Source organism: Brachyistius frenatus, unplaced genomic scaffold, assembly GCF_029030835.1.
Source record: "Brachyistius frenatus isolate BFR_SWC_R1_liver_20210118 unplaced genomic scaffold, ASM2903083v1 Contig_10, whole genome shotgun sequence".
Lineage (NCBI taxonomy): Eukaryota > Metazoa > Chordata > Actinopteri > Embiotocidae > Brachyistius > Brachyistius frenatus.
Window position 1 is genome coordinate 4,834,288 of NW_027210609.1, and position 26,283 is coordinate 4,860,570.

At 39.3% G+C, this 26,283-nt stretch overlaps 1 protein-coding gene across 4 annotated transcripts in view; it reads left to right on the plus strand.

Annotated features, from left to right (window-relative positions):
* The window catches only part of tox2 (TOX high mobility group box family member 2), an 89,656-nt gene extending 67,413 nt beyond the window's left edge, over window positions 1-22,243 (plus strand). For 2 of the 4 annotated variants that reach the window (XM_069691020.1, XM_069691019.1), the window contains 6 exons: window positions 8,649-8,903; window positions 10,417-10,647; window positions 16,010-16,090; window positions 18,736-19,146; window positions 19,236-19,378; window positions 20,129-22,243. In XM_069691020.1, coding sequence (XP_069547121.1) covers window positions 8,649-8,903; window positions 10,417-10,647; window positions 16,010-16,090; window positions 18,736-19,146; window positions 19,236-19,378; window positions 20,129-20,171 — 1,164 coding nt within the window. In that variant the 3' untranslated portion in view covers window positions 20,172-22,243. The remainder of the gene's footprint in view (window positions 1-8,648; window positions 8,904-10,416; window positions 10,648-16,009; window positions 16,091-18,735; window positions 19,147-19,235; window positions 19,379-20,128) is intronic. The other 2 variants (XM_069691022.1, XM_069691021.1) reach the window with 1 other exon arrangement.
* The last annotated feature ends 4,040 nt before the right edge of the window (window positions 22,244-26,283 follow it).

A 26,283-nucleotide genomic window follows, 5' to 3' on the forward strand; every position in this document is an offset into this window, starting at 1 on the left:
CAGAGATGCATTTAAAGAGAAAATCTTGGCCCTAATTCCTGTTATCAAATGACTATTCAGAAATATTGTAATTAAATGTGTTTAGACTTTTCCAATATGGACTTTAAAATTGTCTTACCTTAGCCTTTAAAGACTTTCTGCTCTTTGAAGCTTTGCCTTTTTCTATACTTTTTATTCAGATGAAGAAAACCTATTTCTCCTTTGAAAGACCTTCACTTTCAGTCATTTTTAAAAGGGATTAGAGCGTCTGCGGAAAATGATGGAATGTCTGTCGCTTTTCACCACAGTTCAACAAGCCCAGTGATAGAATGGGACTTATATTAGTTATTCCAATGTTGATTCGGGCATAGGTGATTTTGAATGATCAATGCCTCCAGCAGAACGAAAATCACTTGCTTGTTTGATGGCCTCTTGAAAACTACAAGAAAAAGGAGGGCTGTTTTCTAAACAGCTTCCCTTTTTTCCCTTTTTTTTTTGTGATTGTTTATTCTCAAATTGTCCCTTAGGCTAATGTTCCATTTTGGCATTTCACACCTCCCTCTCCCATAAATGAACCATCACAGCCATAAATCACTGGACAAACAGAGACTTGTGCAAACCCTGAAAGGTTCAAAGATTTATGTAACACATTCATGTTTTCCACTTCCTCATTTTAGTACTCCACTGGTAAAGCCTAGCTAATAAAAGGTGCTATTAATATTTCCTGTTGCTTAGCAACGGCAGGCAGCAAGTAATAGCATTCTGTGGAAAAATAGATGACCGATAAGGAAAAATTCAATTCTTTTCTCATCTCCTGGGAGAAAGTGCCTTATTTCTCCGGCAATGTGATATGAAACTGTAGTTGTATATTAAGAAATATTTTAAAGGAAATATAGGTTATTTTCCAGTTCCACCATTTAGGGGTGATTTTTATTGCAGGCTAGACTGGCAGCTCATCTTTTTTCTGCACCCTGATAAAGTCAATTAATCTGCCGGATTAAACTAATCAGAGGATAAAGTGCCAACTTCATTTCTTTCTTTTTAATCAAAAATTATAAAGAGTTGGTGTTAAATAACACAGGCACAGAACTTTAAAAGGATCAGTTATGTGGGCCAAATTGCATTTAATTTATATTGCAGGTGTAATTTAAACTTGTTTTGTACAAACACTATAATAACGCCGCTTATCACTGTGATCACAGGTAATAGAAGAGGATCTCCGCAGTGACAATGTTCAGTTTAGATAATTCATCACCTTATGTTTCAAAAACAACTGAGTAAAATAAGTGTTATCCTAGACATGTGATTGGCATCGTCCTCCATACTGTCGATGCGATCAGCAGTGGCATTCAAGCAAAGAACATAAGCTAAAGAAACAAACGCAGATTCAGCTGCAGCAGATAGCTGGTGTTATGAAGCAGATACAAAGATAAGGGATTTCATATTACACTTAGCCACGCGCCCCTGCTGAGATTTATCATGCCATGAAATCGTGTCCATATTGCACTGTGCCCTATCTCAACCATCCATCAGCTCATTCTGCGTTCACCACCAGGAATATTCAGCCCTGTTGGCAGTGGAGATCCGTCCCATGTCATCTCACTCTGGGACGTCTCCCCTGCTGTGCCACCAGCAACCAGTTCAACACAACACTGCCACTCTGTCTGTTAATGTACACAAGAGTGAGTCACGGTGATTAAAACACTTGGTGTATTCAACGCAACACAGTTCATAGTGTGCTGCATTAATCCAGGACCAAGAAATCTGAGCTGCAGGCTGCGTTCACAGGCAGCAGCCATCCCTGATCTTGCCAACAAATTCTATCACGATATCACAAATTTAAACTGAAAATGTCACCAAAGACACACAGTATGCCAAAGTTTCCAGTATCTCAAATTTTATAGGATTTACTGTACAAATTAACTCTCAGTAACAAACCAGTAGTTGTTTCCACTTTTACCAGGAAGGGAAATCTCAACTATTAAATGTGTTGGGATGTTAATTCTTTGTGAAAACCTGTTAAAAGTTTTCTTTTAACAGAACTATCAAAAACTTGTGGGGTTTTTTTTGTTTAGGTTTTTTTTGCTCTGACAAAATAGTAAAAAGTTAATTAGTTTGGCAATCTGCTGCTGTAATATTCAAAGCTAGTGAATACGGTGAAGCTGGCCTCCTTTAGACATGTATGATATTCTCTGACAGGATTTTACACACATATAAATAACCTTCTTATGACCTCCACTTGCATACGAATACTGTACTGTATGTGCCGTTTGTTGTTTTTGTGTTCATTACTTCTGCATGTTCGTCTTTTTGTTTTGTTGTTGTGCAAGCATGGGCGCGCCCACACACACACACACACACACACACACACACACACACACACACACACACACACACACACACACACACACACACACACACACACACACACACACAAAATGTGTTTGACGCGGCAGTCAGGAGTCTCATTAGTGGGAGCAGAAGAGCTTTGCCTTCTGCTGTCAAGAGTGTGTGTCCCTGCCGCTCCTCACAACCGTCTCCTACATGTCATGTCAGGCAAGGCTCTGATTCTCTGACGCTTTGCTTTGTGAGGTGAGCTCAGAGACACGCCCGGGCTGAGAGGGAGCAAGGGAAGGGGAGGAAGAGACAGTGAGAGAGAACAAGAGAGAGAGAGAGAACAAAAAAAACAAAAAACAAAAAAAAGACAGAGGGAAAAGAGAAAGAACTGGAGGGGGGAGAAAAATAAAGAGGAAGATAGAGAGAGAGAAGAGCAAAGGAGGTTCTAACATTAGCAGTAATGAGGAACATGGAGGATGGTGCCGAGGGGGACATCATGACATTACTATCTGCAAATCAACCACTGTCTTGTTGCTGCTGCGGATTCACTCTGAGAGACGCTCAGGGTGGTACAGTACTTTACAAACCAGCAGTCAATCTCAACCAGAAACATCAGCTTCTTTGTGCAAATGCTACCTGCAATACTTTTACAACATTATTATTATTATTTTTATTATTATGAATAAAAATACAATATCCACTCAAAGAGGTAAGAACAACAGCATAAAAGTTGACCTTTTTTCCATTTTGCTTTGTTATGACTTTACTTTGATTTTTGCATGTTTTTAAACTTTATCTGCACGGCACAATTCAAAAGTTATTCCTGCATTTTAAAGAAAATATCCAATATGCTGACTGTTTTTGGCTTTGAGAGATTTAGTGGCAAAGTCCATTTCAACAGCGTGGCGGCTGCTTCAGACGTGCCTGAAATAAATTGCCTTTTTCTCTCCTGTAAAGTTTGTGTTAAAACTGTTAATTATTTCCTTACTGCTAGTTTGTGAGGTGTTGCTGTTTTTCTGCCAGATTAATTACATGATCACAGTTCGGCACAGGACGTGCAATAGCAACTATTTTATATTTTCTTTCCTTTTGACGAACATGTAATTGCAACGATTGAAAGTGACCTTATAGTGCCTTGTTTTGGCAACAGGGAGCAACTGCCAAACTAATAAAAGAAATGAGGTTTTAATAGTGTGTTGCTAAATACACTTGGCTTGACTAAAGCTCTATATCACATTGAAATCAAAGTCACCTTGCCTTAAAGTCTTGCTACTTTTAAAACCCACCCAAATAAGCTTAACATTTTTTTTTTTCTTTCTTAAACATCCTGGAACATCCTGGCGTGCGCTGCCCATCACATCTCCTTACTTAGCATCTGTCTGATGTCACAAGTAGGCAGATACAGCATTTTGCCTTAGCTTTCATACTTAAGTAGCGTATGATACATGAATCCACTCTCTTATTAATTCTCCTCAGCTTGTGTAAATGACCCTCCTGGGTATATATAAGCTTGATAAACCAAAGACATGGATGAAGAGAGAGTGAGGGAGCAAGTGAGGAGGAGGAGGTGGGAGGCTCGAAGGCTCTTTGAGGAACAGAGTTGTTAGTGCTTTGCCCTCAGGGTGAATGAGAAGTAGCTTTGAGGGCTGTGGCTCCCCACCTAAAGGCATGTTTACCACCTTGTTGCGCGGTGGCTGTGCTTTTGAAGGATCAGTCTTGAACGCGCCTCTAATTAAAGCTGTCATGGCTGGGTGCCTGCAGGGATAATGTTCTATTATTATAGTCATTTGTTTCAATTAAACGCTGGCTGATTTTACAATAGCAGCCGTGAACCTGTGTGAGTGAGCCATCACTCTAAACAAGATGGCTCCAGTCAAGCAGGGAGTGAGGAGAGGAAAGTCTCAGGACTCAGAGGCATTGATCACCGTGTATTCAAACAGGGCAGGACAAGATTAAGAGAGTGACTGGTAGTGCTGATGAAAACAGACCAGCAGGCGATGTTTCTTCAAAAATTTTAATCAGGCACATATCACGCAGCATTGTAAGAACAAAGTGCTCAGTCATTAGCAATTAAATTTCACTTTTCACTTACAATCTGAAATAGGCCAACTAATTCTAGCTTTACTGAAAGCACTTAATTAAAAAACTGACGGACAGAGAGGATTTATTTTAGATGGTGCTAACGAGTTGACCACAACATTTATTGATTTGGTGGCATCCAGAGACAGGTTTACTATGATGCCAGTGCAATAAAACCTGCATAGCAATCAACTGGCTTTTTTTAAATAATGTAACAGATGCCACTCTGCTATAATCATCATAAGGACAGAGCAAGGTTAGCTGTTTTACTCCTCCGGTGTGACTCTCTCCTCTTTCTCCTTGTAGCTGGGTATAGGGCTCTCTTCTTCCCTTCTCTCATCTCTGTGCTGGTTGGTCAAATCCCCTTAGCTAAATCAAATGGTGCAGGCAATTGGAGCGGCCGTGAAACCATTTCAAAGGTAAGGTCAGCAGGAGCAGGGGAACAATGGCTTTGTGATATTCCATCTCGCACACAATGTGCTACACATAATTGGAAAGCCTTTGTTATTTGACTCCCATTTGACTATGATGTACAAGATGTGAATACAAACACGACAGGCGTAACGATGGCAGAGGAACACGTTCACACCGAGTTTCCTGGCTTTACATCACAGTTTAGGTCTGCCTGGCTGCTCATCACCAAAAAGCAATATCAAACTGTCCCTTTGCTAACTTTGGGGATGGATTTTACTACTTAGGTCATGTTGTTGGGGTTTTGTTTTTTTCCTCTAGTTGCTGTACTTTTTTTCTCCTGTTTACTCTGTATCTCTGTTTCTGTTACCTCTTTCCTTCCCTCTTGCTTTCCCTCCAGTCCTTATGAGGGACTCTGATCTCCTGGGGCTTTACAACAAACGGCTACATTTCTGGAGGTTAAGCGCAGCTACAAAAAAAAATCACGAGAATCCAACATAAACTAAATTAAAAAAAATGTAGCCGTGAAATATAGCAAAATAAAATAAAAAAAATATTGATTAGCAGAGCTTTCAATGCGTCAGCTACTTCAACATCCAATCAGACTATTTACAATGTCCTCAGATTTACTCCAACATAAATTTGATGTTGTATCACAGGCCAAAGTTATGACTCCAGAAATAAAATCAGCATTACAGGCTTGCCATTTATGTCAAGAGTCCATGAAAAGTCAGTATGTGTTACATGCTAAAGGCAGAGAGAGCAGTGATCAACTAAATCCTGTTACTCACCATGCACTCCCACCTTTTTCGGCCAGCCATTTGGATGATACCATTAGGAATTAGCATACAGTACCTATGGCAACCGCCAACCTTTGTCAGATTCTTTCATAATATTTGTACAGCCGTCTGCAGCTAGCTTTATTTAGCTCAGGCTTGATGGCGCTATGTGATAACGTCTTGCTCTTTCTGTCTCACACAGGTGAAAGCACCAACTCAAAGCACTCTGAGACATTTTCAAAAGGGATATAGGTATGATTATTCGGAGAAAATTATCACAGTGGGAGTGTTTTGAGTAATGAGCACTCGGTCTGTTATACAGTATAAAGCCAGTTTTCATAACTGTAATAAGGTAATGCAGGCTTTCATAATAGGAATAGAACACTTTCATTCTTATATAATACACGGTCCGCCATCAGTGTCACACTTGAAGTGGAATGGTTCATATGTTTCTGTATTTTCTGATTATAACCGCTTATTACAGAACCAGTAACTCTAATGAAAACGGAGTTAATATAATGAAAAATGAGAGTATGAATGCAAACCAATCTCCACCTATAATTTTCCTCCAGTAGGAATTTAGATGTAGATTTATGTTTGTCTGTAGAGCTTTAGTGACCCTATATTTTTTGTTCTTGTCTTTACTCTTATGAGGTTGACACCCCACAATGCCGTGGTGCCTTCCCCCCGTGAACTCTTCTCCTTTGCATGTCTCCTTCTTGTTTATATTAAACATGGTGTGACTCAGATTAAAGGGTGACAATTTTGCCTGGAGGCTGTTGCTATGGAAATGCATCTGCTATAGCTATGATAGGCCATTCATGTTTGATTAATTGGTTTTTCAATGCTTCTTGGTTTGTGAGGACACTTAAAGAGCAAGTCCATGGAAAATGGAAAATTAATGGATTTCTATTTCCTTCTTTTTCCTCCTTCTTTCTTCCTCCTTTTTTTTTTCTCGTCTATCGGCTCATTTTGCTGAAGCTGTTTCCTCATGTTTTAAGAAGTGTAGCAATGGTGTTTTGAATTATGATTGGACGTTGGAGATTGCTGTGGATGGGGGGAGGTTAAAGCTCGGTTATTTGAAATGCAAAAGGAATGTCTTTGTTCACGGCTGGCTTTTGTGAGCAGCTGCTGAGGCAAACACAGAATCTAATGTCGTGTGAATATTATGAGTTTTCAAAGCAGGCCAGAGCCTCACACAACATTACTTTGTTGTGCATTTTTATTCTAGCAATCTACTGGGACCAATTATGATTAGAGAGCTAAGCCTTCATCTCTGAACCTCTACTCGTGTTTATCAAGACTTCATATGCTCGGGCCCTTTCAATTTGATCTTTTTAGCACTGCACTAATGTGTAATGTATTATTTAACTCATAAATGTTTAAAAGAGCTAACAAATGCTAGTTCATCATTTTCTGATCTGTAAATTGCCAAACATTAATGCCTGCATTAAAAGCATCCTTTGGTCCGTGCTCATGTTCTGTCCTAATGAATCTTGAAAAAAAAGCTTTTGATGTAGTTATTATTGAAGATCTTTTAGGACGACTAGGAGCAGAACTTTGTGCGAGGCTGACTCTGTAAACAATGCAGGGTTTTTTCCGTGTAGAGGTCATTCTCCAGCTGTGAGGACTTTTTTTTTTTTTGTTTCCACTTGTGCTCCCAAATGCTTCAAAAGATGTTGTAGGGAATATTTTTCTCCTTTTATAGGACACACTAAGCATAATATATCTGCAGGGGGTTGACAGGGTTGATGATCAATACCATGGACGATAGCTTTAGCAGGTGCTGAGATCTCTGGCTTTTCAAAAATGATTTTCAGAAGCAATAACTGAAGTCTTCCCCACTACCACAATGGAGGGACTGCACTTGTTGCCTGTAAAAGTCATCAGAAGTCAATAAGAATCATGGATTGTACATTTAAGTGTAATAAAGAGCTCAATTGAAAAATGACATCATTTTTTTGTTTTTATGGCAGTTTCATTAGAAACCGAAAATATTATTTATTTTGAGTTCAGGTGATGAATTGAAGTCCCATATGCACTCTCATTTTAGCTCCGGTCGTCATTCATGACTGATGGGCATATCTTCCTCTTTAGCTCCTAAATGCTCCTCTGTATTTACCAGCTCGTCTCTAACTGTGTCTGTCTGCCATGTGGTGCTGAGCAGGTAGTGTACAGCTATATTTGAAACATTGGTTGCTGAACACATGCTGCCTGCTACGGCCGTAAACAATGTTAAACCAAAAGCACTGCAGCTTAAAGAAGCTGAACACTGTAAAGATGCGGAGAACTGCAGAGTCTGCAGAGTTTTTTTTTTTAATTGTTAATTTAAAAATATGAATTATGGCTGCTTTAAGGTCTCAGTAATTGATTTCACTTGTTTCTGTGTGTATTTTGTGTGATTGCTATTTCCTCATACAACATCAGGCTCCACCCAACACCTTAATGAAAGTATTTTCTGGATCCACTAACACAAAAATTGCAACATCCAATAAATCAAAAACTGTCCAGGCTTAAAATCACTTGCTGACGTCACATATTTTTCTAGTCCGGTTAGTTAACAGTGGATGTTGTTAGCATTGAGGGAACAAAGACACTATCTGATGTGACATTGCAGTGAGTTGTCTTCGTTGGTTTGTTGGTTGGTTTGTGTTTAGATATTTAGCTTATTAAGCAGTATAAAAAATGTGCCGCTATATAAAGGTCAATGTTGAAGTCAGGTACAGACCAAGCAATAAATAACCTCGCCTCAAACCTACAAATTTGAAAACAGTGAGCATTTGGTCTTGCCACCAGCCTCAGATCAACAATTAATCCTGAACGAGAGCTTTTTTGTTTGTATTGTTTCTCCCAACCAATATGTCCCTCTTTACAACGTATCACAATTTTTTGCACAATATTTTTTTGTACTATTCATATTTTATCCAACACGCATACACAATTCTCCAATTTGAAAAATGTCATCTCCACGTCTAAATATTTGCATATTTGGCTAATTGGCAAACTTTTATCACTTTGAGTAGAGGAGAAGATAGTAAAGCTGGTGTTCTTCTCTCACCCCAGATGCAGGAGATGGCTTTGCGCCACCACCAACAGCAACACCATCACCAGCACCTCGACGGCGCTCATTATAACCACCCCCTGATAAACAGCTCACCTCCGATACTGTCCAACCCCATGCGTGCACTGTCCCAGCTAAACCCTCAGGTCAGCCGGAGTGCACTGCCTCATGGCTCCCCCTCACCTCCTGGAAGTAAATCCGCCACACCCTCCCCTTCAAGCTCCAATCAGGAAGAGGAGACTGATCCTCATTCGAAGGTACACGTGGCTTCTCTGGCTTGTGGTAGTAGAGATAGAGGCAGGGGCTTGGCAGTGCTTCTCTGAGATGGTTCATTTGCTTCATTCAGTGTTGATTTTTAAGAGGAATACAGCGTGTGTTCTTTTATTTGTTTGCCTGGAAAACTCAAACATGGTTGTGCAGTTTGGCTGGAGATGGAGTTACAGATGTTTTTTTTCCTATGGTGTGGCACAGTGTGGTGTCACATTTGAAAAGGAAAAAAAAAATCATTTGAGATATTTGGTTTTTGTTTTAATCAAGCTGGAGAATTTTCTTTTTAATTATTTCCTCTTCTCTTTATTGAGAGCAGCACATTTAAATCAAAAGCAACATTTGGAAAGAGCTCAAAATCTGGTTATTTCTTAAAAGCAACACGATCTTCTCTTTTCTGCGAGATAATTTCACCCTCAGACAAACTTCTTCTCCAATTACACATCTGTGAAAAAGTAGCAATTCATTACCATGGCATGTTTGTTAGCTAACTTTTAATCACAAAGGACCTGGCATGAAACCGTTTTCCTTATATTGTGAACAAATTTAAATTTATTAAAAAAAAATGTTTTAATGGGTTGACCATCAACTGAACAAACGTGATTTGTTGCCACTCCAACCCAGCGTTGTCCCAGGTTTACCATGTTCTCAGTCTGCTTCTAAAGCTACCAATCCTTCATTTAAATCACTCATTCATTTAAATGAGAAGAGAAGGATACTTGTTTACATTCATTTGGTTTATGTAAATCTGCAAAACTGCTTTCATAAATTGCCCACCAACCAATGTCTCTGTGGATTTGCTTCGTTTCTGTCGGGGGAATGTGAATGAGTGTATAATTGAATCTGTCACTTGCACAGTGGTTCAGATTCATCTGTGTATTTAACTGCGCGCTCGCAGTGATACAGTATAACAAGTAGGGGATCCTTTAGTTTAAAAAATATATTTCTCTGCCTATACATCTCTGCTGTGCTTCTCACTGTGTGTGAATAAAAATGATTACCATCTTTCCTATCAGTAAGTAATTCCATTTGCTCTCTTCAATTCATTCCGAGACCACATCAAAGCCAGAGCAGATACAGCAGGCGATTTAAAATTCCTTTCACACATAGCAGGAAAAGTCAGAATTTATGACTTGCTGAACAACTGCAAAATAAAGATTTGAAAAGGTTTGATAAATTCAACAAACAGATGTTATTTTTGACAAAGTAAGGCAGGGGAAAAAAAAAAAAAAAAAAAAAAACTGCTGTCAGCCATTGCCTGTGTAAAAGTGTTGTCAGTGAAACATTGCTGCAATATTCAAACACGAGAAATTGAATTATAGATTTAATGAAGTTTACATGCCTCACCTGGACACAATGTTATAAGCAGTCATTAGAGATACAATTAGTCACTCTGTGGGTTTTTTTTTTTTTGGGGGGGGGGTTCAAAATAAATTGACCCAATTTCAGTGTCAATAAGCTGTCGTTTTTCTTTTTTTGTGTGTCCTACTGATGGTCTTTCAGATCACGGGTGAGAAACGGCCGTCTTCAGAGATGATGAAGCCCAAGCCCAAACCCCAAAAAAAGAAGAAGAAGAAGGATCCCAATGAGCCCACAAAGCCTGTGTCGGCCTACGCCTTGTTCTTCAGAGACACCCAGGCAGCCATTAAAGGACAGAATCCCAACGCCACTTTTGGAGACGTATCCAAAATAGTCGCCTCCATGTGGGACGGCCTCGGAGAGGAGCAGAAACAGGTAGATTAATATTGTGCAACATGTACACTCAGAGTATGGAGAATACATTTGTAATTGATTGTTGACATTGAAAGCAGGACAGTATAACTTCTGAAAGAACAAATAACACAGTCTTCCTCACAAATGAAAATCCAAGTTATACAATTTGAATTATTTAATACACTTGAAAGTGACATTACTGGTTCAGCGTCCTGGTACTGGTCATCTGAAGGCTAACAAAACAATCTGTAACCACAAAACTGACATTAAGCTGATGTTGACCTTGTCGGCAAACAGTTCCCCATTCACACATGCAGCAGCTATGGAGCAACATTACCAATTATTTGGAGTCTCCTTTTTGTCCACCTGGCAAGTATAAGTCCAATATTCAACCCCCTTTTAGCTCAGTTTTTCGTTTCCACCAACTCTTGGTGGATCTAATAGATTTATAGAGAAGAGGAACTGCAGAGTTGGCGATAATTATCTTTTTTTCGTTATTATTAGCAATTTTTTTTCAGTTACAAATAAGTAAGTCACATAATCCAATCATTATTTTAAAAATACTGATTGCAACAGCTTAAAGGTGTTAATTGCAATGTTAATGACAATTCACAGTGCTAGGCAGAGCAACAGTTGATTAGTAACCAGTCAAATGATGTGTTACAAATTAGCATGAATGGAGAATGAAATTGCTAGCAGCCTAATTTTAGATTTTTTTTTTGTTGTTGTTTTTTTTTTTGTTGCAAATTCACAGGTTAATTTCACTACAAGTACTGTAACTCTAAAGCTTTCACAGATTGAGATGATGAGTACCTCTTGTAACACTTTCAGCAAACTGTGACTCGATAGTATCTCTTGTATGCATCTATCTAACGCAGCTGCAACCAATGCTGTGCAGCTTTTCTATTGCTGGTCATCTTATTATGTCTTTCTAACTTAAGATGTTTCTATGAGCATAGGAGCATGCTTCATATAATATCGCCAAGGTCTACGCGGAAATCCTAGACGTAATAAAACAAAATCTGCACAAGAATATGTGTTTGTTAAATGAAATAATGCGGCAACAGAAACTTTAGATTTTGGTCATAAAATCAAATAGCTGTTACCAAATCTGCATGATGACAGCTTTCACAACAGCAAAGCACATACTGTATTTTGTATGAGGGTAGATTCATGTATTAAATGCTATTATGTTTTTTCTAATGCATTTATTTGCAAATTAGAAATGAACCAACAGCACAGAATCAACCGGTAGAAATGCATTATTACACTGTCTTATTGCAGTAAACTATTTTGCATGTTGTTGTTTTTTTAAGTGAAAACCATCGGCAGGGTGGATATATAATATATATTCTGAATACTTTCAAGAACCAGTTTAGTTTTATTACAACCTGACATGTGCATATGAAACTCCATTAATATTTACTGCAGGTTGGAGTATTCTCGTCCAGCGCACTTTCTGTTTCAGGTTATCATTCCAGACCAACAGACAAAGTCAAAGGGTTTGTGTGTGTTTGTGGTAAGAAATGATGGTGTGAAATGAATGGAAAACGAGACAGTCTGATGATCATGCGCAGACTCATATTTTTAGAATATCCAGTCAGGGCGCAGCCTATTGGGTGTCAAGTAAAAGCACCTGTCTCCATGACAAAGTGCAGCCCATTCTCCTCAGCCCCAGCCACCATCTACCAGACCCCATCTAGCATGTGTGTGTTTTTCTCCCACCAAACCTACTTTATACGCTGGACTTTGGAGGCCGTCTGTCCCTTTTATTTGCAGTTAATTTTTGCCGCCTTCACCGGGGCTCTTCACCATGAATCTTCATTTCACCGCTGACACCCTTGAATGTGAATTCCTCATTTCCTGTCCTTTTATTTATATCTGTTGCCTGGTGATTTGATCATGCTGGGAATACAAGATTAGCAATTGCCTTGTCCTTGGTTTTGCCTCAAGGACATCTGCTCCTGAAATGTTATTGTTTGTGCTTCTTAACCCTTCGTGTCCTGGTTTCTTTTTCACCTTAGATGTTGCACTGTAGATACGTCTCTCTCTCTTGCTGTGTCACTCACTCTCTCTCTCTCTTATCCTAAATGCATTTACCCTTCATAGTTGTACCTGGGAGCAGAAATGAAACAGCAATATGGCGTTTTCACCATTCAAAAAAAAAAAAAAAAAAAAAATCCTTTCATTTACTGCACCATGCCGCAGCTAATTTTTTTTATTTGTTTGTGCATCCATGTGTTTAATCAAATGTGTCACCTTGCAAGACACATAATTAACTGGAGGTAATGATGTCATTATGGAATGAAATGTAGTACCCTGTCTGGGCAATAACACTGTGATTGCTGTAATTATTCTCACTGACTAGCACTGTCATGTATTGCAGCACAACAAATAGATAAACTTGATAACTGTATTTACAAAGTGCAACCAATTCAGTTAGTACACGCTAATACTCATTAACATTATCAATAATCCTGCCCTTTCTTTTCAAAATGGTATAAACTTGTGATGTACATTGTACTGTACCCACGGCTAATGTTGCAGTGAAGTGCATCTATCATCTTATATCTAAGACACTTAAAATATATAGATTATACGCATGTCTAGCCTCCCCTACTCTTGATCTGTTGCTAAATATGCCGTTATGCCGATGCTGTCACGTCATCTCGATAGGACCGATAAGGTGTGTTCTATAATGTAACAGTCAGACCCTCTGGAGCCATGCAGGAGCACCAGAATGTAAACACAACCCTTCCCCTGCACGCAGCTTTGTTTTAACTAGATCATGACCCCTGTTTCCAATTACGTATCGCACTCCTCAAACACACCATGCAGCAGAATTCACATAAATGCATTGAAGGCAGCGGGGTTTTTTTTTTTTTTTTTTTTTTTTCTTTATTGCTGTAGTTTATTGAAGAAATGATCAGAAGTTTCACTGTTGTGATTTGTGTTCTTTTTTACGATTCTTTTTGTTGAGCTTCAGTGTGCATTTTTTCCCACTTTGCTTGTGCTGTGTATTCTCCAGTGCCATCCTTGAGTTTGGCAGAACAAAGTCCTTTTTTTTTTTGTTATTCATGTTTATGTTCATATTTTCTTTTTTATTAAATGTTTTCCGTAGCTTGCATGCTATACTGAGTTTTTTTTTAATTCCCGAAGGCCTTCGCTTTATAGTGCGAGATCAATGTGTTATTTGGGCTGTGTTATTCCTCAAGGTGACTACGTGTTAAAGCTGCCCCAGAAACACAAAAGAACATTTTTCTTGGTTCTGTTAGTTAAGATTAAGATCAATTTTCAGTTTTTACAACAGTAAGGAGGAACAGTGATAATGGATTTGGGGAGGAAGGAAGAGAAACCTTACCTTTATTTAATTGAGTCCGCGTGTCGGAGTTATGTAGTCGTGAAAAGTCGGAGACAGAAGGGGAAAAAACAGTCACTCTTTTGAAACGGTATACTTTGAAACTAAACGTCGTGTGCAGGTTTAAGTTTTAGCATCAATGCAACTATATCAACCAATTTTTCAGCCCGTTTTCTGCCTCTTGTCGACAATTCACATGCTCTTATCTGTTTCTTTTTTGTTTGTTTTTTAATTGAACTCCCCTCCCTCCCTTGCCTTCTTTTCATCTCTCTCATCCATCTTTACTTCCCGTTTGTTTCCTCTCCTCCTCGTCTTCCACCTCCTTCAACTCCTCCTCCTCTTCCTCCTCCTGCTCTCACCGATCGCTCGGTCTTTTGGTCGTAGGCTAATCACTCCCTTCAGTGTCAGCAGGGTGCAGAGTTATTGTCTCCTGTAATTAACTGGTTATCAAACAAGAACATTTCATTAAGGTACAATTAGGGGCTAATTCAGGCGGGACACCTCCGTGTCAGGATTACGATGGAGGCATATGCTCTCCCCTTGCAGCTTTGTTATTTTTAATTCATACTGACCTGCAGCCTTTGACGGCTTCAATTGCTAATGAATCCACTCACTTTGGAATAATTAGACATCCTTAGGCATGGTAATTTATTTAAAAGTATCCATCGTTACGCGAATCATTAGCTATGTTAAATTAATTCGAAATTAAAGCTGCTGGGAGTAGTTTGGGTTATTAAAGAAGCAACCGTGGGTCTATCAGTATGTATGAGGTGAGGGTTAAGTCACGTTTGTTTCATTGTTTGTTTTTCACAAGAAGCGTAATTGATTAAATGATGGGGATTATTTACCTTTTATTGTGTTTTATTGTGTTTACACTTGTATTTTGGAGTTCCTAATTCATCCAGTCTTGTTCCCAAATATCTGAATGTATATCATAGAAGGAAAATAATAATAATAATATTTTAAATAGGTTGAGAGGACAAACATCTGCTGTTTGAGCAAGAGATTGTATCTGGCTTCATCCTGGTTTGTTTGCTGTTCTATGTGTACGTCTGTTTGTTTACTGACTGTATGCGTTCGCGGCTGCCAGCCTATGTGCATTTGGCAACACATGAATGCTTAATGGTTATTCTACACCACCTTCTTTGAAAGAAAATGACCCTGTCCATGCAGCCACAGACAGTCTCACTGAGGATCAGTAATTACCCATTGCATTCACTCTCGCACAAACACACACTCTCCTTCATATTAAAATGTCCCAAAGATGATCCAAGTCCTTCTTCATCGATTTAAGGGTGGACTTTTTGCAACTTGCAACTTGTATTAAAAAGGCCATGGCGACTATAAAGAGCCTGCGAGTGACATGTGATGACATTAACTTGAATTCCCTGTCTCAACGCATCATTTGAGGTTCATTCAGAAGGCCTGCGATTGCCTCTTTGCTAATGCTGTTTTGAAATTTTGTATTTTGTATTTTTTCCTCAACTGAATGATTTGCCGAGACATCAGCTCTGATTAAGCGATGAGCCACAGTCTTAATAGAGGAAAAGACTGAAAAGCTTAATACACTCTCACACACACACACACACACACACACACACACACACACACACACACACACACACACACACACACACACACACACACACACACACACACACACACACACACACACACACACACACACACACAGTGTCTCACTCTACATTTAACTCCATAAAACTTTATATTTTCATGTTATTGTGCACAAGCTTTCTGGACATTTCAGTTTGGATATTTCAAAGAAATAAATGATTCAAACGCAGCAACATCATGCAGATGGTCAAACCTCCTTGACCTGATGAATGAGTGCAATGAATGCATTTGATATCTTTTTCATCACAGAGCACACTGCCGGGTCACACAATCACACCATGACTCCCAAAATCTAATCCACATCAGTCAGTGTGGACCACAGGGTCTTTTTAGCCTTTGGCATCACCTTGTAATCAATCGTTGTTGTTGTTGTTGTGTTTGCTCCTGCAGAGCTACAAGAGGAAAACAGAGGCTGCTAAGAAGGAGTACCTGAAAGCCCTGGCCGCCTACAGAGCCAGTCTGGTTTCCAAGGTAACAGCGGGGGGTCATGTCTTTGATATACATGGGTCAGTGGTGATATAAGGGATGATAAATTAGACAGAGAATTCCTCTCACTCTTATTCCAAGGAAAGGGTCCACTAGCTCCACTGAGGGGCGAGTATGTATGTGTGTGTGTGTGTGTGTGTGTGTGTGTGTGTGTGTGTGTGTGTGTGTGTGTGTGTGTGTGTGTGTGTGTGTGTGTGTGTGTGTGTGTGTGTGTGCGTGTGTGTTTGTGCTCAGAGGAGAACAGTGAAAATTAGGCCTCAAACACACCCGATTTGTAACCTGGGGAGAAATGGAAAATAATAGTGTGTGTGTGTGTGTGTGTTTGTTTGTGTTTGTGTGTGTGTGTGTGTGCTGATCAGTGTGCACGTATAAGAGTACAGGTGGACATTACCTGTCGTTTGCTTTCCTCCTGGTGTTTCTGTTCTCCCTAATGGACCACTAATGTGTTGGCTGAGGTTTGCTGACACTTTCTCCCCTTCATGCAGGTTACTACAGTTTAGCTCAGAACGTTTACATATTTCTATCCCTGTTTGTGTGAAAAACAAACCCACATTTTGTTCTTAATAGCTCATAGAATAATTTGCCCCCGCCTTGCTTTACATCTGCAAGGCCTCTATAGTACAGTACGCGGGGGGGGGGTTCAATCTGTTGGTTCACCGCATTTCATTTCTGTCTCTCTGCATTGTTTTTCAAATACAACTCTAAATTACATTAGCATATACCAAGCTCCTCCTCTGCTCCATCCTCCCCTAAGCACAGCGCCACAGTTCCTTTCACGCTCATGGGCCGAAAACAAGCACCTTGATTAAGGCATGAATAGTGAATTCATCAGCCGCTTCACTGTGGCATACTTTCAACTAAAAAGACCATTCTCATCTCTTGTTTTTTTTGGTGCAATTAGACATTCATGTCAGAGCTCCTATACAGAGGCTTGATTGATACTATATGATGGGAGATTGCCAGTCAAAAAACTGACTGACAAAAATAAACCTGCATACCCTCCTTCACTCATTCAGGATCAGCCAATCTGAATGCAGGGCTGAATCTCATGATTGAACACGACTCTCTTTTTTTTTTTTTAATTACCAATGAAGGAGTCTTTTCAGAGTGAATTGGGGTGGGTGGAATTGGAGGTAATTGGAGCATCATTTGAAGGATTCACATGTTCAGCATGCACCTGTTGCCTTTTTGTTTTGTGACGTATGTTAGTCTGTTTGGGAGGAGAAGAAAAAACAAAAGGTTGATTGCTACCCACTATATGTCATGGCACTTCTTTCGTGTGCGTTTGAATCCAAAAACCCTACATACAGCATGTGATTAAATTCATCTAAATGGGGGGGGGGGTCACAGTCTGTCATGAATTTGACCAATTTTGTATTTGTATCAATCTTTATAAACTGTTTTTGAACATAAATACTGTTCGTATATTTCATCTGATGAATATTAAATCCTTCTACCGCAACACACCTTCTTTCAATCTCCACTTAAGATAAGTTGCAACATATCACACCTGTCATCTCACTCTTTTCCTCTCCCTCCACCTCATTTCTTCAGTCTTTCATTTTCCACTTGACCCTGCAAATGTATCTGTCCCCTCCGTTCATCCCATGGCATTGATTATTTCGGGGATTCAGCTGGATGGATGTGAGCCATTACTAAATAGCAGACCACCACACATCACTCCAGCCAGTCTGACAGTTAATAAGAAACACTGGATGTATTTCATACATACACATACACCTTCCTCCACGAAAGAAAAGGGAGACCTGTAGAGTGTATGTAGGTTTGTGTGGTGGTGAGGTGGAGGGATTGAGTAAATACAGAATTAATAAATAAATAGAAAAGGAACATAGCAGTAACCGTGGGTAGAATTATCCACGATATTATAAACACGTTACTGTAGGTAACAAATAGTGTACAATTAGTGCATGCAACATGTAGAATGCAGTATATTGCATGCTACCATTTGTAGCCTAATTTTCACAGCAAAATCAAAGTTTGTGGAAACAGTGATCAATTTAGCTTTTCAATTTGCTTCATGAAAATGACATAAATAATTGTTGCTGAATTTTTGGAGATGCCTGCTGCCCCTTTTTCTTTTCCTTTATTGAAGTATTGTTTTGAAAAAGAGGGCAATCTGTACCCTGGGACAGTTTGGTCATTTCGTCACCATCAACTCTTTGTACGCATGCTAACATCTTTCTCAAAATGTATTTACATACTAACATAGCACATACTGTAACTTCCATACTAGTGTAATAGTAATGTGTGTGAATACTGGACATACTGCTTTATTTGGAGGCGAGCAGAGCAAAATTACTACAGTTAATTTACCACAAAGAAATGTGAAATCTTTCAGATGTGATATTGTGAAATAATCAAGCACTATGGGTCTTATTCTTCAGCGCTGACTTCGGGCCATTAGACAGTTGTAAACAAGCCAGATGATCTAAACCACTTAATTCGCAGGTCAATCCAAAAGTGAGCACACAGAAATCCCTTTTTGCACAATGAAACTGTGTGTGCACAAAAGTATTAAAGTATGATCTATTTTGAAATAAGCTGAATTCATCCGTTAAGGGTTAAGTTAAGGAGTATAACTATTGTTGTTGGTTGTCTCTCACCTCTAGACATACAATGACCCCGTGGAGACAAAAAGTGGCCAAACAAGCCAGGCCTCTCCACACATGATGCCAGCCAACCCACCCCTGTACAGTGTGCCACCTCCCCCCCAGCCGTCATCGCCATACCTGGGGCCCGGGGCATTCCCTCTCACCGACCTGCAGAGCTACGCAGGACACGCCCCTCGCCACACTCTGTCGCAGACGCTCAGCCAATCGCAGATGCTGCCCAGCATTAGTGCCTCTCCCCCTTCCTCCTTCCAGATCAGCCCACCACTTCACCCCCACCAGCAGCTCTCCCTGCACCAGAGCTCGCTCCTCAACCAGCCTATCCGCATGCAGCAGGTCCAGTCCCAGCCAATCATCTCTCACCAGATGGGGCTTCAGGCCTCTCTTCACTCCCCACCTCCAGGGCAGCAGGTATGGGAACAAACTGGGAAACATGTGTAGCTGTAAAAAAGTTTGTATCTTAAGATGTTGGCTTAATTTTTCCAATGATCCTCCTTTAGAGTTTTTCCCACCTCCAGTCAGAGTACCAGAAGAGCATCGGGGGTTCCCAGTCTCCAGGAGCCCCTGGTCCAGGTCCTGGAGTGGCTCAGACCCATGACTGGGACGGTGAATACTGCAATCGGGAGTGTGGCAACCACTGCAGGTCAGTGCAGACAGACTCATCAAATCCTGTGGTCTGAAATGAAATTTGGGATTTAGACAAATAATGTAGTTCAACCAACTGTACACATTGTGTTTTGCTGTTTGAGGTATTTACTCACCAAAATATTGTAAAAAGTTTTTTTTAAAAAGTAAAAAAAAAATGCTTATATCATGTGACATCATAGTAACCTTTATAATTTGAGAGATATATGCAGATGGAAGCAATCCGATACAAGTCTTTGACCAGAACTCCCTTAGAAATATATATATATTGTCATGTCAGACGTCTCTCCCTCTGCTTTCACAATATAAGTGTTGAAAATTGTCAGCTCTATTCCAGTGAGACATAGCAGACAGCTGGTGAGGTAATGGTGAGATAATAGAGCTTGTCATGTGTTTGTCAGACAGCAGTAAAAAAAAAAAAGAAAAAACAGATGTTCCTAACACAAGTTTTCATTGGTATTGTACTAAACGGTTTGGCAGGCTGTGCCGGTCCTGCAGCACTGGAAGATAGTCCAAGTCTGCAGAGCTATTCATGCTCAATTACTATAAAATATGTATTTTATTGAAAAGGTTTTGGTTTGGGCAAGGCAGAAACTAAGAAAAATGTCATTATGGCCACCATTTAGAGACAAGTATTTACATGAGGAAAAAAGACTTCCCGTTTTTCTCTACTTTAGTATTTGATTCAGTTGTTTTTACAGTTGTATCCTATGTAAGCCTCTGTTTTTGTCTTCTTTTTTTTTTTCAGTGGCAGCATGATAGGCAGGGACAAGCCACTCTACCTCACCTGAAACTGAAGATCATACTCTGTCGACAAATACGACACCGAGGAGTCTACTCTCATCCCCCCTCCCATTCCTCTCCCCCTCCCCCAACCCTCTTCTGATGCACACACTTACATGCAGTGTACACTTGACATACAATATACACATACAAACACACACACACACACACACACACACACACAGACATTCCGCTTCCCAAACACCGTCACCACCACCACCTTTTTTCGTCAATGTAATTATTATTTTTCTCAGTTTCTAGACTTTGTGACCAGAGTTTTTTGACTAGATGACTACTGTCTGTACCACTTAATGTATTAGCAGTCCTCTTGCTGTTTAAATTTGCCAAGCACTTATTAATCCCCCCGCCCCATCCTCCTCCTCTTCCCCCCGCCCCTCCCGCCTTCTGAGTTGTGTGTCTATGCCCTCTGTGATACAGGCCGGGGCTGCGGAGCGCTCCTCCTGTGTGTCACCATCAAAGTCCCCTCAGGGACCCCATCCAGCTTTAATTAGAATGAGAAGGAAAAAAATACTCTTCTTCTTCTTTAATCACTTTGTTTTCCTTTTGTTTTGTTTTTTGTTATTGTTGTTGCTGTTTTATTTATTTCCAGCTTGAAAAATTGCTTCTCTTTTTCTTTTTCTTTTTTGCCAATAAGCGATGGGCCCTGTACTGTAGAGAAATATTAACTTCTAGTATGTTCAGCACAGGCCTTGATGTTATGGTAGCTTTGCTTAAGGGCCTGTAGATTAATACAAAAAGCTTGGGTGGGGAAGAGAAACAAAACAAAAAGAATCTTTTTTTAATATTTACGACCTGTCGAGGTCTACTGAGCTGTCACAGTGTGATTGTAAATATCACTTTTATGGGATCAAATTGGGAATTGGAAGTCCAGATAGATTTGTTTCTTCTTTAATATTACATGTAAGTCATTGCGTGTGTATGTGTGTGTATGTGTGCATGCGTGGGAGCGTGTGTGAGTGTGTATGTGTCTGGACGTTAGAATGTACCGCATTCATGACGTGTGCAGTTGTGTATGTATGTATGTATGTATGTGTGTGTGTGTGTGTGTGTGTGTGTGTGTGTGCGTGCACAGACTCACACTTGTGTGCCAGAGTGTCTCAGTGTTCGAGTGTCGAGTCTTTCTCGTGAATTTTAACAGCCTTGTGCAGCTGGATTTCAGAGGAGTATTTCACACTCTCGTTCTTGCATTAAATCTGTGCTCACTGGTGTGTTTTTTTCCAATAAAGTTCAATCTAAAACTGAATACACAATATGTGTCCTGCAGATCATTAAATGGAAAGAGCCAGGTGAGAGATAGAGAGCAGGGAGATAGAAAAACAGAAAGAAACGCTGTGAGATAAAATGAGATGTAATGTTGGGAAAAAAAAAAGAAAAAAAAAGATATTGCCTCAAAATGCCTGCCCCTCCCTTTTGTTATTTTGTCTGACCATCATGTCAGTTTGGTATCCTCAACATGCAGAAGTGAAGTAATGAAATATGTGAATGGAGCCATCACATCCACATTACAGTGATTTTTTTTTTTTTTTTTTTTATAAATTTCTAGTTGGTGTTTGGTTGTGTTGATCTCATCTTTTTAACTTTTGTGTGATTAACAGAAATGCATTTTGCTGACAAAGACATCTCGTTTTTATCTCTTAAGTGTAGCATCATTTCAGTTTTAGTTGCTGCAAAACTATAACATTTTAAGTTGTGTAAAAAAAAAAAAAAACCTGCCAATTGTAGTTATTTTATTTGTAAAGCCAGTAATGATAAATATTTTAAATGGTTATCAGTATATTGTTTTTCTGCTAGTTGCCCATCAGCCATTTGACAGGTTTTCTTATTTATGAAAGAAATTAGATCACTTTTGCTTCTTACAATGGAGGTGTATTTTTATTCTTATTTTATTGTTTCTTTGCTTTGGTTTGATAAAAATGACGATGACCACAACAATGATTCCTTCTTTATTTTTTACATTTTGGGTGCTGCTCCTTTCTTTCCTTGCCAGCAGCATCAGTTTGTGTCACAATGCTTCTTTTATTTCAAACCTGCATAATAAAGAAAAAAAGTTTAAAAGTGATCATGCCTGATGCCTGTTCATTTCCCAGCAGACTTGTTGTGTCTCTGTGTCCCCTTATATCTAATTAGATGATCACACCTTTTTTTGAAGCTATGAAAAGTTATTTTAAAAGACACACAAACACCCCTAACTTCCTGCACTGTATGTATTTCCACTTAAGAGGGTCATTTTTGTATCTTATATTTATATTTAGCTCAGGGCTCCAATGGCATCAGCTAATTAACCACAGATAAAATGCTCACCAGCCAGCATGGATATTGCCAGTAAACTATCTTAACAAACAGGAGAGCAGATGCGAAAAGACGTTTGCTTTGCTTGTGAAAGTAGTGCATCGTAGGCGTCTAGTGTGAGATAAAGAGAACAGAGAAATGCAATGTGCATACAAACTCAGGCAACCGTCCAAGTACTGATTTTACCCCAATTGCACACAAGTCTTCCTCGAGACATTGTGTGAGAGAAAGAGAGATTGAAATGGAACTGTCACGATCCCTTCATTCAATGTTTTATTCATTTTACTTCTGCCTGCCGTCTCTTCTTCAGTAGTATTGAATTGGCAAATAGATTATTATTGGACAATTGGAAAACCTGCCACTTTGTGATATGACACACATTATATGAAAATCACAGTTATACATTGTTAATGCAGTGTCAGATAAAAGAGGTTTTGGGTGCAGCCACACAGACTTGCCACTGTGTCTTTTGTGTACATACATTCTCCTTGTCTGTGTGTGTGTGTGTGTGTGTGTGTGTGTGTGTGTGTGTGTGTGTGTGTGTGTGTGTGTGTGTGTGCGTGTGCGTGTGCGTGTGCGTGTGCGTGTGCATGTGTGTTTCTTCTTTTGGGTGTTGCCTCTCCTCTCTAGCTGTAGGTATATTTATGCATACACAAGCGGTACAGTCACAATGGTAACAATAATCCGTTTCGTCTCTCTTTAGATGAAAAAAACAAAAAAAAGCTACTACATATTCGCACTGCCATGCACAGCCTTGCTGGCACTCAATGTCTGCAGTAATACTGTAGTAAATACTGTGAGAAGACAGTATCAATTTGACACTTCTGTCAGCGGCCTTAATCCCATCCCTCATCCCAGAGTCAAAGTCATGAGGCCAACAGAGAATGAAAAGCAACAATTTATGGAGGAGGATGCCATTGAGACGAGGTGAATGTGGTAGTCTTGTTGGTTTCCATAGACTTACAAAGACCATGCAGCAACTAAATGGATGGCATCAGTAACAGCAGGCTGGTTGACAAAGACATGGTCAATGTGGTATCCACCTAGAACAGTGATGCAAAAAACACTAGCAATTTACTGTTTAATGCTGAATTTAAAAAGTAATCATCTCAATAAAAGATTTCATGCCTATGATTATATTACATCTTTCTTTCTTTTTGTACATTCGGTTAATAAATTAGTCCAGTTGGCAAGTGAGTTACATTGCAAGTTCATCAGTTCATTGTGATTCTAACCAAATTATTTTATTCAGGTTTAATTGATACTGATACAAGTGTCCAGTGTCCCTGAACTAAAATATTTGAAGACAATATGGGACTCAACAAATCAGCAAAACTAGTTAAGTTCTGCAAAATATTCCATATATTATATATAACACAAGTATGTGCATATCTACCATATCCTTTATTCATTAATGTATTCATTTATTCAGGTTACTGATTATTAAAATTACACCAAAGCATGTACATTACATTCAGGTGGTGGAAAATGTCCTTCACCAATGGGCTTGCAAAATTCACCCGGATTTTGTAAAAGCCTTTTCTTGAAAATGTTCTTTTATTTTCAGTGATAAAACAGTACACTATCACTGGTTTCCATGTAAGTGTACAAAATGAATAAAACTGACCACATGAGATAACCTGCAATCCTGGATCTTCTCTGTCCTATGAGTTTACTTTGATACAGGTGAGAAGGCCAGTGCTATGGTTAAAACTAAAAACTTCTACATGCACTGAACTCCAAACACAGTGAACGTCATCGACAAGCAGCATACAGGCAAAACGTTTCAGTTGCAACGTTGGTGCTGCGGTGGAGAAACAAGCAGCAGGAAATGTGGGTGGTTTTAACAAGAAATGGGTTTCGCTTTGTGTTCAGAATCAGTTAAGGTTTCTTTTTTATGCTGACTGTACAGCTTAAATTGTATTAGTTCATCTAGCAAACTGAATATTGCCTGCAGCTTTTGTGAGCAATAAGTCAGCACCAAATATTGTAGCTATTCTGCTGTTTTTTCTTTACTGGATTGATTTTGCCAAGAGTTACAAATTATTTGATTACAGTCATGTTTTGTACAGAAGGTCCCTCTTCTTTTTTTTTTTTTTTTTTTTTTTTTTTAGAACAAACTGTTATTCACCTATCACACTACTGAATAGGTGGTAATCATCCCATGTCTTTGCCAAATATATAAACTTGTACAGGCCTACTAGACCTATGGTGGGTTCAGGAGGCTCTCATCAACGACATATGTATGTGACCATTGGACACCAGTGACAGGTGCATTATTTAATATCACATTTGAATCTTACATACTGACATTCACACACCAAAAACACCAAAGCAAACAGGTGATGAAATAAAGTGTCACCTCGGGGACAATGTGATGTACAGAGCATACTTGTGGTTTCACACCTGTAGATATTTAGGTCATCAAGCGTGTGTGCAATGCTAGCTTTGGCTAACATTTTGTACTGCTTGCGGTGGCCAAATTTGAACAATTTCCTGTTATTCTTCTTATATTGCAAATAGTCAAATGTTTAATGTGATTGCATTGTCTTTCAAAGAAAAGGGCGTTGATTATATTTACTTATAAAATTCCCCTCAAACTCATTGTGAAACATCAGGTGATGAAGAAGTTCTCTCTATGACTGGATTAAATTAAATTTAAATGTCTTAATATCAATTCAGCTACTTTTTCTCACACCTTGTAGGACCATGAGAAAAGCTGTATTATTTATTACATTTCTTGGCCTTAAGAACACAAGTATTTTCAGCATTTTCACAAAAGAGTTTGTTGTTGATTATCCACCTCATTTATATCATGGCGGCACAAAGCCAGCATTGCCAATATCCATTTCCACATGTTTTAATGTTGCTGCTGGATGATAATGAATACAGTGACAGTCACTTATAATATTCAACAATAAGGACTTTTACTAAATAAACTAATTACCCTTAAGCTGTTTTTTAAAATGACCAAGAATTATCAACAATCTCAGCTCACATCGACTTTAAAAAGCTTTATGACATCTTTCAGGCTCATTGTTTTGGTTTTCTACTTGCAACATTTCTTTTTATAATCAGTATCACAACTACTGTAGCCGTGCTTTCAGCAGTCAGATCTTTTCTGGTGGAAAAGCTCCAACAACAGAGTTTACTCTACTTTCCCAACACTTAACAGCACACAGACAAAGTCAGCAACTAGCTGCTGAACATACAGTATGAAAGATTTAGGTGCCTAAGAGACAGACATTTTCCTCAGGTGTTCATAGAGACCAAAAAAAACACAGCAACAACAACAACAACGACGACGACGACGAAAAACAGAGCCAAAAATGGACTTCTGGAATTACGATTTTATATGATGCTTATTTTGTATTTGCAGGGTGTGTAACGAGACAGCTGCTTACTCACATGCTCACCATTTAAACTTGCCATATTTCAGTATTATGTTCATTGCTTTTTCCACATGTGGATGACATGTGGCCAAAGAAATGAGTTATTGCAGGTTGAGATAGCTCTAATTGTGATGGTAAAAGATATTTTCGGAGACGTCGATTTCCAGCAAATTATTTTGTCTGACTGGAAAGAGAAAGTCATGTGCAAAAGCTCATACTGCACTTCTGATTTTTATGAATGTTTGATAATTGTGGTTTAGAGCATTATGCCAATGGTGGCCAGAAGTTAGACTTGTATGATGAGAAGTAAAGTCCCCCTAATTCCCCACCCCTTCATTTGGCTGGGGGTGTGGGGGCGCTGTATAGGGCAGGAGAACCCACAGTGCTCACTGACTAAGAGGTAAAATAATAGAGCCTC